Source organism: Sorex fumeus, unplaced genomic scaffold (genome assembly GCF_029834395.1).
Source record: "Sorex fumeus unplaced genomic scaffold, SorFum_2.1 ptg000006l, whole genome shotgun sequence".
In the NCBI taxonomy this organism is placed as follows: Eukaryota; Metazoa; Chordata; class Mammalia; order Eulipotyphla; family Soricidae; genus Sorex; species Sorex fumeus.
In genome coordinates this window covers 26,584,746-26,602,948 of record NW_026606063.1, presented here as the reverse complement: position 1 = coordinate 26,602,948, position 18,203 = coordinate 26,584,746, and the positions used below count along the sequence as shown (strand labels likewise).

Below are 18,203 nucleotides of genomic sequence, written 5' to 3'. Positions count from 1 at the left end.
AGGCAGGGAACATTCCTCGGGGAGGCAGAGCCACACCCACCTGGCCAGCCACAGAGACGCGCTAATCCCATCCACAAAGGCATCCAGGCTGGAAGCGCGCCTGTCCATATATGGGTAATGGTACACTCTAACCTACTACCGCGCCCGAAACCAACCACAGATGGCAAAGGCACACGGCCCCACAGAGCCCAAGGCGGACAGGAAGTCCCTAACGAGAAGCAGACAATGACACCGGAGAAGGAGTTAGCCCAGAACTCGGGAGGAACCTGGGTGAGAGCCGGGAAAAGCAGGGTGCCGGGCACCTTAGATCCACAGAGAGGACAGTGGTCCGCGTGTGGGGTGTGGAGGGGACAGCTCAGAGAGCTGGCATGCAGCCACCCCAAGTTCCAGTCCTGGTACCACCCAGCCAGTCCGCCTGGCCCCCAGCACTGACCTGCCCGGCACGTACACCCCCCAAAACAGGTACAGTGCAACACGTGCCCGCATGTACCGTAGGGCTCCCCGGAACAGCACAGAACGCCTGTATGAGCAGTGGGTGCTCCCAGCAGCCTGTAACGCAGCAACACGCCAGGCTGAGTACAGACACTGAAAGAAGAATTCAGGAACCTGCCCTAGGCAGGGCATGGAGAGCCTGGCGCATTCCTGGTGTCCCGAGACGCAACCGTGAGCGCTCCTTTCTCCAGCAATTCATTTCTGCCGTATTTTACAAAACTATCCATCTGAAGCTGGTACGACATTCATGAACATGGTGGAAACAGAAAATTCTGGTCCTTCACCGGATGGGTCAGACACACAAGACAGCACAACAGTTCAGAACAGACAAGTTGGGGGCACTGGCTGGGTCCAGGGAAGAATCCTGGACTTTCCCTCCATACGCCAACCTCTGAGAAAGCTCTCATGCACACAAGATCACAGCACACGGTGTGGGATGCGGGGTCACAGCCCAGGGGCCACCAAGGACAGACACAGATACTCCTCCTGGCTTTCTGCTCCGCACCGTGACAGATGGAGACACTTGGCCCTGGGCGTAGGGACTCCCCAGAAGCCCTGATGGTGGGGGAGGAAAGGAGGGCCGGGCAATTTATCAGATCACTAGGCCTGAAGTCAACCTTCCGGAGTTGAAAACTCATCGTCTGTTCCTGCCATCAGCGCAGTGGAACCCCATGAGTCTGATGCCACAGGTGGGCCTGGGCTGAATATACCAGGGGCTGCAGCCCCTCGGCTGGCACAGCAATCAGGACACAGGGGACACAGGGGAGGCAGCGGGAGGAGCAGGAGAGGAGAGGCGCTGAAACCGTCTCTCGGTACTTCGAGCCGCCTGAGCATTCGACACACATTACCAAACAGTAATTGTGATTCGGCTTTAATTACACCAAAATGAGTAAGTGGGAAGATAAAGGAAGGAAGCTTTTAGCTTTTCCAGAATATAGACGAGGATTAAGCAGAGAACACCGAGGGTGTGCAAGGGGCGAGGTGTGGCAGGGCCAGGGGAAGACGGAGCAGCCCGTGAGTCAGCCCCGCTCCCGGCAGGGCCCGGACAGGCAGGCAAGGCCTCCTCCTGCGCTCCCGGCGGCCTCGTGAGACGCGTCTCCGGCCTCATGTCTGGGCTCAGTTAACTGAGCAACAACCACGGCTCTCTGCAAGCCCAGGCTCCGGAATGCAGCGGCCTGGGGTTACCCTTGTGGACCCCACTCTGCCAAGTAGCCCGAGGGGCAGCATCGCCACTAAAGTTGTAGAAAAGGCACCCCGGGCTGAAAGAGAAGGCGAAGGGACACCATGAAGATGAGCCACAGCCAGCCAGAGAGAATCGGTCTGGAAGACCCCCGGCATGACCCTGGTGGCTGATGGCATGGACAAAGAAACTAAATAGGCAAACATGTTCGGTCTATAGTCTACTTGCAAACCACAGCACCCAAAAGGAGAGAGAGAACAAAAGGGAATGCCCTGTCACAGAGGCAGAGTGGGATGGGGGGATGGGGGGTGGGAGGGATACTGGGACCCGTGGTGGTGGAGAATGGGCACTGGTGGAGGGATGGGTACTGGATCATTTTATAACTGAAACCCAAGCACAAAAATTTGTAAGTCTACAACTGTAGCTCATGGTGTTTCACTAAAAAAAAAAAAAGAAAAGAAACTAAATAGGATAAGAAGGAATTCCAGGACCCTACGCAGTCAATATGGGTTTTCCTGGGTGATCCTAGGAACCCCCATCCTCACCCCCCCACACACACACACACAAAAAGAAAGACCAAGAAAGGCATTTTAGGGGCAACTCGGGCAAGCTGAAAACAGTCTGGCTGCGTGAGCGGATTCGAGATGGACTCGCCCCCCAGCAGCCCAGGCCTCCCCCAGACCCCACTGTGTTCCCCAGCGAGCAACAGCGCTGTGCCCTCGGCAGGCGTCGTGACTCCAGATGCCTCGAAGCTCCACCACCAGCCCCACGGCCAAGGAGGCTCGCCAGCTCCGGTGGGGAAACAGAGGCGCACCTGGCCCCATTCTTTGTGCGGTCTTGTTGGAAACATTTCACAGCACAGTACTGGAGGGGAGCGACCTTTCCTTTCTGAGAACTGGAATAATGTGGACCGGGGGCTCCGCGCGGTTTCTGTAAAGCCTGGGTGGCATTTCAGGCTGGCGGCCACATGGTCCGTCTCACAGTGACTTTGCCAGTGGCCGTGGTGCCAAGCCGCAGGGCCCCACACGGCTAGGCAGGGGTGCAGCTGTGCTCACGGGCTGCCGCTTCCGCCCTAAGACCCTCACTTTGAATTCCAGCTTTGAATTCCATGTACATTCCACCTGTCACACATGATTCTTTTTATTGTTTCTGTTTTCTTTAAACACTTAAAAGTGTGACAATCATTCTTAACTCAGACTGGGGAGAAAAAAAAAACACGCAACTTGCCAATCTCTGACACAGACTTTTTTTAGTCTAGGATTTTGGTACTTGTTTCTGGGGGGGCAGGGGAGCCCTCTGGAGAGGAGAGGCATCCCCAGCAGAGCTTGGGGGTCTTTCTGGGCAGTGCTAAGAAGCCACATGGTAAGAGGATCAAGCCTAGCATGCCCGCCAGCCCTCTGAGCTTTCTTTAAACCCACACTTTAAAAAAAAAAAAGCTATTATTTACTGAACCACCATGAATTACTAAGTTACAAAGTTATTCACAATTCACTTTCAAGTACCCAATGTTCCTGGTACCTGGCCCTTCACCAGTGTCACTTCCCTCCACCAATGTTCCCAGTTTCCCTCCTGCCCCCCGGCCTGCTTCTATGCCAGGCGCTTTTTTTCTTTGTTCCTTTTAGGCACTGTGGTTTGCAGCACTGTTGTGCATGTCACTCTACCTCCATTCAGCTCCCAGTCCTCATCCACGGTGGCCACCGCCCTCCGTCACTGTCACAGTGGCCCTTTCCCTGCCCGAGCCCCCCAGCCACCTACTGTGGCACGCTTTCTACTAAGGGCCAGTTCTTCTGGCACTTTTCAATGCGACGATGTCTCCCGTACAGACTGCCGACTCTTCCTTTATAAGCAACTTTCTGAGTCTGTGTTTAATTTTAAAATTATAATGCGAACAATTAAAACAACATTAGATGTTATTTTCTTCATGACATAAATGTTCTAGAAATATCTCCCAGAGCAACCCTTCTGATTTTCATTAAGAAGCACACACTGGGTTTTTAATGGGGTTTAGTAGAGACATGCATAAGACCTGGGTTCAATCCCCTGCATCACCCACACCCACCCACACACACCACACACCCACCCACCCCCACACACACACACACCACACACACGCACACACACCATACACACACACACACACACACACACACAAGAAAAAGTACACATTTATTATGCATCTTAGTCTCTACTCACTATCACCGGGCAGACTCTCCGAACCGCCCCCCCGTCAGCCCTGGCCTCTCTCCCAGCCCCCATTGTCCATTACAGTGGTGGCCCACTCCAGGGCGTCTGAAGAATGGCCTGCGCAGGCTGAGATGAGGCCGGGTCTTTTTCGAAGGGGCTTCCTGCAAAGTAGTCGCACTGCTGCAGGCTAACCAGCCCTTCCGGGCAGTACAGGGAAGGAGTGGGGGTCATCACGCACAAGAACTGGCCTTCAAGGGTCTGACCACTGGAGAGCGCGGACCAAGGCCTCCCTGGCAGCCCAGCCAGCTCCGGCTGGCAGCCCTGAGGGCCTCTGCCTTCCATCTCGGCTGTGACAGGAAACCCACGAGTAGCTTACCGACCTTAACAGTCCCTGTGCCACTGACTAACCCACAGGTGCTGCTGTATTTACTCTGCACTTTCTCGCATCCTAAACTGCCTCAGCTGAGGCCAGCAGCGGTTACCAGAAATATTACGCGAGCCGTGTATGTTTTAAAATTATCTAGCAGACACATCAAGAAAAAAATAAATAAATAGGTGTAGGATGAGAGACACCCCAACAGGCTGAGTGCAGTCTTTGCAGGCAGGAGGGCTGGGGTCCATCCCAGGATCCCAGGCCGCAGGGCCCCGAGCACTGCTGGGAGTGACCCCTAAGCATTCCAGCCTATGGCCCAACATCCCCCCCTCCAAGAAATAAAAATCCCAAGAAAAAAAATTTTAATAGATCTTATTAACCTAGTAGACCCCCCCCAATATTTTCAACTTATCACTTATCACTTAACTTCCCGTTAGTCGTCGATTTGCTCGAGCGGGCGCCAGTAACGTCTCCATTTGTCCCTGTCGCGTGCTAGTGTAGCCCAATGGCATCTGTTCGCTCCGGGAACATGAAGGGCCTCAATATTGAGGCCCTTCATATTTTCAACACACAACCAATATTTGAAATTAACAATCGACATCACACCCTTTTCTGTAATATGGGTTTGAGGGGTTTTTTTTTTCTTTCCTTTTTTTGGGTCACACCCAACGATGCTCAGGGGTTACTCCTGGCTTTGCACTCAGGAATCACTCCTGGCGGTGCTTGGGGGACCATATGGGATGCTGGCAAGCGAACCCGGATTGGCCAGGCGCAAGGCAAATGCCCTACCTGCTGTGCTATCGCTCCAGCCCGGGTTTTCTATCTGGAGCACATTCCCATTTGAAACACCGCAGTGCCCAGTGGCCATATGGGGCAGCCCCCTGACGGCACAGGTGAGAAGTCTCTCAATGCTCCCCGCTGTCCTTCCGACTCCCTGCCTCCACCCGCCGCCCTCAGCCTAGGGGCTTCACGCATCGTCCTACGCAGCCAGGCACCCAGGTCAGGTCACTGGACACTCATGAGGACCTCAGCATCCTTGCCTGCAGGTTATTCCCAGACTCATCGAATCCCAGTTTATGCCATGGCCCCCACTGTGGCACTGTAGCACTGTCCTCCCGTTGTTCATCGACTTGCTTGAGCGGGCCCAGTAACGTCTCCATCGTGAGACTTGTTGTTACTGTGTTTGTCATATCGAATACATCACGGGTACCTTGTCAGGCTTTGCCGGGTGGGCGAGATACTCTCGGTAGCTTGCCGGGCTCTCCGAGAGGGGCGGAGGAATCAAACTCGGGTCAGCAAGGTTGGCCACATGCAAGGCAAACGTCCTACCTGCTGTGCTATCGCTCCAGCCCCTGGCCCCCATTAGGATGATCAAACCCGCTCAGCTCTCAAAGGTGAAAATGCATGATCAAGACCCAGAGTTTCCTGTCTTTCTTGAAGGGCAGCGTGTTCCTAAGGAGAGTCTGGGCTCTAGACTCAGGAAAGGCCCGTCTTACCCTACCCTGCCGGGTGACCAGCCCCGGGCGGGGAACCATGTTTTCTCACTTCTCGAGATGTAAGAAAGAAAGACGAAACTGTGGGCCACTGACTAAAGTCTTACACATAGGTTAAGTGATCGATTACACTACAGCACCCATCACGGAGACTGGCGGGGGCACCAGGAACTCTCAGCTCTCTCCTTCCTACCTCCACTGCTCTGATGCTCAATGCTCGCTGAGAACAGTCTGTCTTAGCTTGGCTCCACTTCAAACAGTGGTTCTTGTCCTATGCACTTGACACTTCAGCTACTGGTTAATTTGAAGCCCTCCCTCTAATACACACATCTCAAAAAAAGTCTGTGCAGACTCACTTGTCCAGAGACTCCAGTTTCTACTGTGCCCTGAACACAGCGCTCAAGCCCCAGACGTGGGGGGGGGGGGGGAAGGGCTGGGTTCACTTGGGGAGCCCGTTAACCACATGCATTTCTGTGTCAGGACTGGGGATGAGACTATGGAACAGATGATTCTCCAGGTGCTCACTTGTATGGTCCCCCCCAGCACTGCCAGAAGTCCCAAGCCAAGAATAGCCCCTAAGTGGGGAACAAAGACCAAAAAAAAAAAAATTGAAGTCCTCCCAGGGGATTCTGCTGGGTAACCAGATTGATGACCCTCAACAACCCCCCATGACCATCCCATCACTTCCTGATACTGAAATGTTCACCATCCCTGGGGCTGGAGCGATAGTACAGCGGGTAGGGCATTTGCCTCGCACGTGGCCGACCTGGGTTTGATTCCCAGCATACCATATGATCCCCCGAGCACTGCGAGGAGTAATTCTGAGTGCAAAGCCAGGAGTAAAGCCCTGTGCACCACCGGGTATGACCCAAAAAGCCCCCCCCCCCCCAAAAAAAAGAAACAAAGAAAGAAAACCATCCTATGCATGACCTCTCTCTCCTCAGCTCCCCCATGTCAGCTTGCAGGATTATGGAGAGCTTAATTATTATTAAGCTCAGGTCCTTTCAAATATTCAAATCCATCAGAGGTTTCTAAACTTATTGGCCTACTGTGCTCTGTTCAGAAAAACTAAATAAAGAAGAACAAAAAAAGGCATTCAACAGCTCCCAGGAAATGGACCTTTCTTAAGCAAACAGAAAGTGGCTCCCAGTTGTACCTGAGGCTACCAAAGTCCCCAGGAGAACATCGCCCACTTTCCTTGATGGCTAGATGCACCCTCGAGACACATTCTGCACAGACCCATCTACAAGCCAGCCAGACCACTCAACGGGATCTGGGGAGAGGGCCCCACCCCCACCCACACGCGGCCCCTCCCTGCCCCAAAGAAGGCCAAGGAAACCAAATCTCCCATCCGGTCGTCTCACTCCCCTGCTGAAGGACCCTCACCCCCAGTGACGGAATTTCACTCTCCTCTGACCGGCAGCATCCTCTCTGCCCCTCATGCTGACAAAGCATCATCTGTCCAGACACACTAGAACTTTACCGTCCTGCCCTGGGCCCCACTGTCCGACTGGTGGGCGCATGTCTACCCTCAGCATCCATGGCCTCTGAGTGTTCCCTACAGATGGACCCCTGAGGCTGGATCTTGAAATCGCTCAGCTCCTTGACCAAACAGCCTGTGATGGAAGAGCTACCAAACGAACGAAACCCTAGCTTCAGCAGCCTGCTGCGCTGTTATTATTAGGTAATTTCGGTCTTCTCCCAATCCCTAACCTCAATTTCCACACACTATTACTAATCACATAAAAGAGCTAAAGAGCACACGAAAATAGCATCACACCTGCTACCTCTCTAAACACCGTGACTTGCTCTGACTGAGTCACTGCCACTGCCACTGCCACTTTCTGAATCATCCACACCACTTCCTGTCCCTGATTCAAGTAAGGACAACCGCCAAGAATTGCCCTGAGCGAGCCCAATCTTGACTGAAATAGTGAAGCGAACAGAAAGCCCAAGAAAGCATATCCCTGAACAACATGTCGCTACATACCTGAGTTGGGGTAGAGGCAGACATCGTTAATGTCATGTTCAGGCTCCAAGGAGGTAAATATTTTTCCCTAAAAGAGTAACCAAAAAGAAATTACTGAAATAGTTAAAGGAAGATCTGGCTGGCCATGTCACGCAAAAGAAAACAAACTGGAAGCCATGCAAGGCAGTTACATAACGCCCGGGTACCAAACCACAAAATTCAGTCATAAAACAATCATGGAGAGTTTAATCAACACACCAAATGCTCCCGCTTTAGAAATGAGGACCACGAGCAAGAAGCTTTCATCCAGAAAAAAAAAAAATACAAAGTGTTAAGGGTTATGTCCACACAGTAACAAAATATTAAGGTCTCAATATTTTTAAACCTTTGCTTTTAAGGCTGAGGGTTGTAACTTGGTAGAAGAATGTACAAATCCCAGGGTTCAACCCCTGACACCAAGTTAAAGGAAATAAAGCAGGGCAATAACACCGAGGGGGAAAGGTTTATAATCTCGTTAAACCTATCATCAGAGAAAGTCGAGAAACTAAAGAGAGGACCGGGGACATGGCCAGGGGTCAGCATGGTACAGTGAGGACCATTACATGCCAAATTGAGGTCCCGAGGAAGATCAAATACAACAATGGCAATAAAATATCTTACAGGACCAGAAACCTAGTACAGCGGGCAGGGCAATTGCCTTGCATATGGCCAACCTGGGTTTAACCCCAAGGACAAGGTATGGTGCCCCAAGTCCAGCCAGAAGTGACCCCTAAGCACAGAGCCCAGGAGGAAGCAGTAAGTACAGCCAATTGTAGTCCAAAACCTAAATAAAATACCTTATGAAAGGAAATCCTATAAATACATCAAGCAGGCATTATTATAAAGACTAACAATATTTCAATTTTACATGTCTGAGGGGGCAGGCCATAGTCTTTACATTTTTTCAGGGAGGGTATTTAAGAGTTTGGGGATACACCTCGCTGGCGTAAGGCTTACTCCCAGCTCTTTGCTCAGGGACCACTCCTGGCAGGGCTTGGGGGATCATACGGGATGTCGAGGCTCCCGCCCAAGTCAGGCTCATGCAGGCCAAGTGCGGTACCCTCCCAAGCGACAAGTACGTAAAAATTAAGAGAAGCTTAAGAAGGAAAAAGACAGAAGATGGAAATGGAAAAAAAGACGATGAGAAACATGAACACAGAAAGCAAGTCAAGCAAAACTAAGTAATCTGGGTGTTGGTTGACTGTTTTTAGTCACAAGAAGTGACAATGCTGAAATACAATTATTGTAAAAACTAAAACTGATGCTGAAAATCCCTGCCAGTTCTTGCCTCTATTAACTCATTAGCAGAAGCCCCAGTGGCAAAAGTGTGTGTGTGGGGGGTAGGGGTGGGGAGCAGGTGGAAGGGGGGCAGGGGCGGGGATGGTTTCAGTTAAAGCGTAGGGAAGGTGGTTATTTTTACACTTTGTAAAAAACAACAGCCATGTCCTAATTCAAAATAAATAAATAAATAAATGAAATGAAATAAAATTCATACAACTCTCCCCCTCCTTCCCAAGATCCCAAATGCAACAGGGAGGAAATAAAAGTGTGTGCATGTGTGTGTGTGGGGGGGGGGGGCGGAGAATATAGCGTGAAACAAAACAAAGGAAAGCTGCCTCTGGAGAGATTATGGCAGCAGGTGGGGCACTTGTCATGTATGTGGCCAACCTGGGTCCGAACCCCCTGAACACTACCAGGAACAATTCCTGAGCACAGAGCCAGGAGTAAGCCCTGAGCACTGCCGGTGCAGCCCAAAACAACAACAACGACGAAAAAAGGAGAGGTGCCACTTTATGGAGATTTACGTTACTAGAAACTATATCACACTAGAGTGTGTCTAGTGACGTAATGACAGTCTTCTATTAAAAATAAATCAGAACTTGGACTGCCAGAAAAAGAGCAAAGGGATTTCTGGCCTCAAACTGGGGGGAGGGGGGGGCTCTTCCTAAGACTCGTCCTTTGGAGCAATCGCAGACAGCAGCCCGGTGGGTTCTGGGAGGCGTCATCAGGGCTCTACTTCCAGGAACCTCGAAGAGCTGGAAACGCTTCAGTCTTCCTAAGTTCCAGGAGCCCGGGGGCCCGAGGGGAGCACACTACTCCGAAGTCAGCAGGTGCAGAGGGGAAAGAAAAGCTAAGAAACACTGGGATTCTAGGAGCCCAAAAATGGCACTGAATGGGCCAAGCCCCTGGGGATTCTCACCACTCGTCCCTGAGAGAAAGACGGAGGCTGTGCTTGGCCTTGGGCAGGGGAGGCTGTAGCCAGGGCACCCTCCACCTACGTCACACAGAAAACCAGAAAGCCTTATTTGGCAAAGCTCCGAATAAAGATGAAAAGTGCAATAACTAGTGAAAAGCAAATAGCTCCAGAGGTTGTTTTTGTTTGTTCGTTCGTTTTGGGGCCAACACCTGGCAATGCTCAGGGGCCATTCCTGGCTCTGCACTCTAGAATCACTCCTGGTGATGCTTGAGGACCTTATGGGATGCCAGGGATTGATCCTGGGTCAGTATCATGTGAGGCAAACGCCCTACCCCTTGTACTATGGCTCCAGCCCAACAACGGACTCATGAAAATAAAAACCAACCGTTATACTGAATAAGCTTTTCCCATTTTGCTGGGAGAAAAAAATCTTCAAATTATTATTTTTTTTTTAGGGGTGGGGGAGTGCTTATCAAAAAGTGTTCCGGGGGCCCTGGGGGGCTCCTCCTGGTGTATCACTACTGGTCGTGCCAGCTAGGCTCCGAGGGACCCGGCGGCAGCAGGGATGGACCTGGGCCCCCTCCACAAGCCAGGCTGACACTCAAGCCCTTTGAGCACTCTCCCCCAGACCCCCAAACCATTGAAGCGCCAAAAGGAAAAACCTCAAAAAAGGACAAACTAAAATCAGTAAGCTTTGCTACTCCATGAATGACACCTGAAAATGATGAAAGATGGTATCAAATACTCTTCAGATATTTTTAAGAAGACAGAGAAGAGTGGTATAAAGGGGAGGCTGTTCTCACCACCTGACTGAGGTGGGAAGCAGGTATAAAATGGAGATGCGTAATAATGATACGGAAGGATAATTAGCCCATAAAGACTTTCAAAGGGTTCTGAGAAGGCCTCGAGATTTAGGAAAGGGCACTCATGGGTCCAGTTCTTCCTCCTTCTTACATTTTTATTGCGACAGTTTAGGTAACATGTTTACAACAGTGGTCCGTGCATCGTGTTGATGGAAAGTTATTGCACTTCACCATGAATAAAGCATCCGTTACACCATGTTTACAGTGGTCTGTGCATGATGTTGATGGAAAGTTACTGCACTTCACCATGAGTAAAGCGTTGGTAGCACTCTAGCACAGTCCTGACAGCACCGCCAGCCCCCCCCCACCACCACCACCACACACACACCTCATTTCTTCCGGTTTTGTAATCCCTGTTTTGTGATACAAGACCAAGGCTTTGTCATCATGCAACACTGTTTCTTCCTCTGTTTTGTTTTTCCTCAGTACCACAGATGAGTGAGATTACCTGGTATTTGTTCTTCCTGTGATTTATTTAACATGAGACCTGCAAATTCCACCCGCGCTGCAGTGAAATGCCAGAGTTCATCTTCTCTTGGGACTGCACAATATTCCCCTGTGTGCCTCTGTCAGAGCTCCTTGACCTTGGACATGGGGGATGTTTCCAGGCCCCGGCTACTGTCCTCAGGGTTGCATGAAATCTACACAGGTGTGCAGACATCTTTCTGAATCATGTTCACCTAATCTTGGGATCAATGCCAAGAAAAGGGGTTGCTGAGTTATACACAAATTCTAGGCCCAGGATTTTTAAAGCGGTCCCCATCCTGTTTTCCATAGAGGCTGAACCAGAGGCCACTCTCACCAATAGCGGAAGAGAGTCCCGTTTCTACCCCAACCTCACCAACAGTGATCAATCAGGAAACTTTCTCCCTGTTTCTGGCCACAGGCACCAGTGCTCAGGGTTTGTGTCTGGAGATGCTAAGGGGATGCTAAGGTCTCCTGATGTTCCCACCACACTCAGCACAGTGGGCTGTTCTCCACACACACACACCCCGCCCCCACCTTAGGAAAGCTTCAGAAAGAAAGCCGTTATGCATGTTTGCCACTCAATGCCTCTTTTGCAGACCACAACACCCAAAAGGAGAGAGAGAACACAGGGGATTGCCCTGCCACAGAGGCAGGGGGGATGGGGGGATGGGGGGGGATATTATCCATGGTGGTGGAAAATGGGCACTGGTAGAGGGATGAGTATCTGATAATTGTATAATCGAAACCCAAGCACAAAAAATTGTAAATCTACAACTGTACCTCATGGTGTTTCACTAATAAAAAAAAAAAGGAAAAAAAAAAAAAGAAAGCCGTTATGACCGTCTTATAGAAATATCAACACTGTCCTGAAGTAACTGGTTTCTTCCTAAAAACTCCAGTGGGTATTTAGCATCGATCTTAAGGACCCACATAACTCAAAAATGATCAAGAAAAATGTTTCAGAGCATTGGAGAAATGTGAAAATACGGAAACAGTCCCGACAACAACAACAACAACAACAAAATACATACCGAGTTCTTATTCCACATTTTGATAATTCGAGAGTCTGCAGACAAAATCAAATCTAATGAATCCTGAAAGTAAATTGACTTAATGGGCAGTCCATACTGGTGATCCTTAACTAGTAGTGGTTTATCAGAACGAAGATCATATAATAAAACCTTTAAAAAAGAGAGAAAGATCCCAAAAAATTATTTCTGTTTAAGCATTTTATTTTAAGAAGCAACATTAAAGAGTTAAGATGGGATCCAGATATGGCTCTTAGGATTGTGTACATGCTGTGGAACCACATGGTACCCTGAGGGCCACAGGATGTGGCCGCCAAGAAATGTACCAAGAGGGGCTGGAGTGATAGCACAGTGGGTAGGGTATTTGCCTTGCACGCGACCGACCCGGGTTCGATTCCCAGCATCCCATATGGTGCCCAGAGCACCGCCAGGAGTGATTCCTGAGTGCAAAGCCAGGAGTAACCCCGTGCATCACCGGATGTGACCCAAAAGCAAAAAAAAAAAAAAAAAAAAAAAAGAAAAGAAAATGTGCCATTCTGTGTGGCTCCCAAGATCTCAAGTCTGTCATGAAAAATATTGCAGAAAAATCTTTGTTGTTGTTTCTGTTTTGTTGGCCACACCTGGCTGTGCTCTGGGCTTACCCTTGGCTTCGTATTCAGGGGTCATTCCTGGCGGGGCTCAAGGTGATGGGGATTGAACCCAGGATGGCCAGATGCCAGGCGAGTGCCTTCCCCACTGTACTATCGCTCCAGGCCCTAGAAAAATCTGAAGACACTTTGGAATTTTACATGGCTTTATCGAGTCAGTAACAAGAGTCGATTCGGGGCACACTGAGATTGGGAGCTACTTACTGAGTTGGACTTTGAAAGGAATCAAAGGGCAATCCCTAAGCAGTCACTTCCTTCGTAAATTCCACACATGTTCACTGAGGGCCTCTGTGTACCAGGCACGGTCACAGTGACGGGCAGAAACGAGAGCGGAAGAGAAATGAGAGCGGAAGGGCAACGAGGACAGCCCTAGCCAAGTCAAGACACAGGGGGGCAGGAGGGTTTGGACCTGGGGGAGCTCGCGCAGGCCCGGGCACGGGAGGTAACGTCCGGGAGAGCTGGAAAGAGACTGGTCAATCTACTGGACCTGTCCCAATGGAAGAACAACCTGATGCGTTGATGGGCTCCGAGAAAAAAGGGACACGGAAACGCGGCTTGCTGACTGGTACAGAGGCATGTCCCACCGACCCTCTCTGCCCAGGGTGCGGCTAATGAGACGAGGTGAAAGTCAGGTTTCCTGATCAAATGAACACATTTTAGGTTTTGTTACTGTGTCACATCCGGCAGTGCTCAAGGCTTACTCCTAGCTCTGGGCTCAGGGGTCACTTGTAGTGGTGCTCAGGGGATCCTATGGGGTGCCAGAGATTGAAATTGGGTTGGCGCCATGCAAGGCAAGCACTCTACCCACTATACTATTGCTCCAGTCCCAAAAGAGGACACTTCTTAACACTTCTTATCTACAGGAATTCTACAGTCCTCGTATCGACATATAGACATGGTGGATCTGGCAGAATTCTAAACCTTCCTGGCAGAGAAATCTGGACAATACACCCTGGAAAAACTATTCGAAATCGGCATTTCTAAACCAGGTGCGAGATGGTGCCCTTAGCCCCTAATTTATTTCAAGTAAAAAAAAAAAAAAATCACATAAATCAGAAACCAACTGGTGCGAAAGGGGAGTTGGGAGAAAACAAGGTTAGCGGGGGCCAGAGTGGGGATAAGGCTGAGGAGGACCACCCTGGGCCACAGTCAGGACACTGAGGCTGATTCCTCTCCAGTGCAGGTCAGGGCAGAACCAAAACGCCGGGGAGATACGGCATCGGGGAATGTCTCCAAGTACCAGAATGGGCATCAGGGAATGTCTCCAGGTACTGGGAGATGCAGCATCGGGAAACGTCTCCAGGTACTGGGAGACGTGTCATCAGGGAATGTCTCCAAGTACCAGGAGATGTGGCATTGGGGGTGCTCGCTCTAATATGGCCAAACATCCATGCCTCGTTTTTCCCTTCCCACAGTGAGCAGATAAAAGGACACTGCCCGTGACACTTATGAGCGCCTGAGATACTGACTTCAGTGTACAATTCCCAAGCGAAACACTTACCTGCCCTGTAGACGTTCCAACCGCCATGGTCAAGGCACCGTGAAATTTCAGAGCCGAGATTGTTGGTAAACTGTCAATCCTGAAAGACAAAGTGTCTGAGTTTCATGGTTTCATGTCGGTTCAGCCAGACCTCCTTCTTGTGACAAATTCACCAATAATCTGGAATTTAATAGGGAAGATCTTATGCCCCGACCCGCGGGACTAGTCAACGTGAATAACCAGGAGAGGGTGTACAAGTGGGAAAAAAGAGAGAGAGAAGAATGGGAGCAAGACAAGACTCTGATCAAGCTCCAAATTTATTTCTCCCAAGCTAGCCTTTTATAATCGATTACATGAGGAAGTGGGCAAAATGGGGAATTAACAAAGCATGCAGATATTCAGTAAATCAGGGTGTGAGCCCTAACGGTGGGCTCATGGCAGTTATCTTGGGTGTAGCTCAGAAACTTACACAATGTATTTTAACATTTTTCTAAGAAGAGATTAGTTCCTAAATTGCAGGTCAGGCTGTACTGACATTTTGGCTCCCGGAAATCTTACATGTCCTTTCACGTCTAAAACATTAATTGGAAGAACTCTCATCACAACAAGAAATGACTCTACTGTCTATGTGTAACTGATGTCTTTAAACAGACCACTGAAAGACTGAGAAATATTTCCAAAATGTTTCTATTTTAAAGTTAACTGAAAAAGTGTCTGGAAAATTTAAAAAATCAACTGAAAAAGGATAAATGACAGTATTTTTCATTTTATTAAGCCAGGATAAGGCATTTATAGAAACATCGTGGTTTTTGCTTAAGAGGAAACAATGGTCATATACTCAAGCATGGAGATGTCCACTTCTATTTTCAGTCATGCGGAACTAAAATAAAAACTATGGGGCCAGGGCTGTGGTCAGTGGCCGAGCACTCATCATGTGTGAGACACCCAGGTCTCGATCCCCTAGCCACATGGACCAAACAGGACCTAATTCCCACAGAAGGACTGAGAGACTTGGAAAGGAGAAAGTGAGAGTGATCGTGGCCACGAATCCGCAGTGAGTTTCTCACTCTGCACCCAGTGTGGCCGCAGGAGAGTAGCGCTCTGTCGCAGAAGGGGAGCAAGAGAACAGACGGTCAGCGGTGGGCAGCGTCCGGCCTTACAGACCCATGAAGGGGATCAGGGAATCTCCTGAGCAGAGATCCGCAGGGCTCTCACGCCACCTGAAGCCTCGGCGTGGAACTACACTCAGGCCCCAGGATCTGGAGGCTTGCGGCCATACCGTTATCTATGATTCTATGATTTCAGGACACTAACCTGTTTCAAGGGCCCATGCAAATTCAACGCTGGCCTTGCCTTTCAGTGCAGAGACACATTAATTTTCACTTAGACCTAATTTATTTATATTTGGGTCTTTGGAGCACACCAGGAGGTGCTCAGGGGCTCACTCCTCGGTCTGTGCTCAAGGAACCATTATAAGGTGCTGGGCATCAAACCTGGCTTAGCTGTACTAAAGGCCAAGTAAATGCCTTCACCCTTGAACACTCTCCAGCCCTCAAATTTTTAAAAACAAAAATTAAGGGGGTGGGAAAGCCAGGTATGAGCCAGTCGTGACGGGGTGACTGAAACCTCATGGGAAGGGGGGCGTTCAGGGCTCATCCTTCACGCCCTACCGAGGTCACGAGTTGCCCCCCACAAGTGGCTCTCCAGCACGGCCATGGCTCTAGAGCCACAGAAATCAATCTCATAATTATCTGACTCACTGGTCACGTAATGAGATTTAAAGACAACCGTTGGACTAGAGCTGTTACTGATTGGATTCCACGGGATGTCAAGAGACCGCGTGGCCGCCCACCTACCAGATGGTCAGACTTCTTTGTCAAGATCATGAACGATCGGTTTGAGGCCCTCCATGTTCCTGGAGCGAAGAGATGCCATTGGGCTACACTAGCACGCGACAGGGACAAATGGAGACGTTACTGGCGCCCGCTCGAGCAAATCGACGACTAACGGGAAGTTAAGTGATTAAGTGATTATCTGACTCTCGGCAGAAATACTTCCAGGCTTAATAAGTAAAATATCAGAAATCCGCGGCCGCGCGTCATCATTTGGTTCTTGTAACCAGCTACAGAAACAAATTATTTCACAATGTCTCTTCAACAGGTCTGATTTCGAGCTGTAAACTCTATATAATAATGGTGCATCTTTTGTCAAAACAATGAATCTAATCAAAGTAGATAGAGTGTTAACTAGAATTCACCTGCCTCACAGGCGTTGGGAGGGTTGGGTGGGAGGGTATATTGGGGTTCTTCTTGGTGAAAAATAAGTATTGGTAAAGGGAAATGTGTTTCATGATTGCATGACCGAGACTTAAACCTGAAAGCTTTGTAACTTTTCCCACAGTGATTCAATAAATAAATAAATTTAAAAACAAAAATAAAGGGGGTGTGCTTCTTATTTAATTCAAGCTTTTTCATCCTACAAGTGTGGATTACTTTTCTATTTATTTTGAATGTAGAAACTGTCAAATGAGAACAAATATCAAAGACACACACATCCCCGCACCTTGGCTAACTCGATTCACAGAGAGGCTGTCACCAGATCCAGAAACACAAATTCCTACAGTGTATCACTGTTGGCAAAACTCCATGGCAACCAAATAAATAAGGCTGTGTACTAAGGAGCACTCCACAAAGGAATTCTATCTGACCATTTCGTGAGCTATCTTTTTAGGAAAGGATTTTTATGTCAAACAACCATAAAAATTACAACCTCAGGCAAAAGTTAACAATTCATGGTAGCCTGTCACTGATCACACAGGTTCACATCGAAAACTGACAGAGATTTAAATTGCAAATTAGCTTCCACTTACTCTGTATCGGCTGTCACGCTACTTAACGCACAATCTAAGAGGCCCACTCTACTGCGAGTTCTTGGGTCCCAGCATTCCACGCGCCCCTAGACAACAACAACAACAAAATCAGCATTTTTCAGTAATTAGCTGCAACTAGGCAGATCTTAGATGAGCAGCCATCTTAGCCCCCAAACTGTCTGCATTAACACTCAGCATCTCATGGAGATTCAAGTTTGACTTCTTTGACCTTCCACGCTGGTTTCTAGCAATGACATCCTATGTCTGTGATTTAGGGGTCCTTGTAGGTTCGCCAGATTTCTCACCTGCATCTCTATCAACTCAGCTCGGTAAAGAGGAACTCCAAATCACCGACAAGGAACCTAGCTTTGGGGGCAGCAGCACTGGGCACTGGACACCAGGGCTTAGGCCTGTGGTCAAGGACAGGAGGTGGGGACGGGGCCGGAGCGACAGTACAGCAGGACATTTGTCTTATACACAGCCAACTCGGGTTCAATACCAGGCATCCCATATGGTTCCCCGGGGAACCTCCACGAGTGATCCCTGAGTGTGGAGTCAGGGGGAACCCCCTGAGTCACTGGGTATGGACCCCCACCCCCACCACCTCCAAAAAAGAAAAGGAAGAACTACCACAGGAGCCAACGAGCACTTACCTCAATGGTTCCTGTGGCAAATAAGCCATGCACTGAATTTATGTCACACACGTTATTCTCCCTGGAACAGGAAAGCAGTAAGGGAGCAGGGTTAACGTCGGCCTCGGTGGGGAAGGATATTCTGCCCTTTCTAACCTGACCTGGGGGTCCCAGTTCTGGGAAGATGCAGACACTCTCAACAGTATCCTCAAGAGGGGACATTCTGTGAGGCACGTGGGCACCGGCATTTCTATTTCCAAGGGTGGCATTCTGGCCTGACACGCTGGCC

General features: G+C 49.6%; 1 protein-coding gene across 1 annotated transcript in view; it reads right to left on the bottom strand.

The window, feature by feature from the left end:
• Positions 1-18,203, bottom strand: part of NOL10 (nucleolar protein 10) — a 91,398-nt gene that overhangs the window by 57,518 nt on the left and 15,677 nt on the right. The window contains exons 8-12 of the mRNA XM_056123515.1: positions 17,936-17,996; positions 17,283-17,368; positions 14,435-14,513; positions 12,290-12,439; positions 7,713-7,779 (exon numbers count right to left, since the gene is read on the bottom strand). Of these exons, the coding sequence (XP_055979490.1) occupies positions 7,713-7,779; positions 12,290-12,439; positions 14,435-14,513; positions 17,283-17,368; positions 17,936-17,996 (443 nt within the window). The remainder of the gene's footprint in view (positions 1-7,712; positions 7,780-12,289; positions 12,440-14,434; positions 14,514-17,282; positions 17,369-17,935; positions 17,997-18,203) is intronic.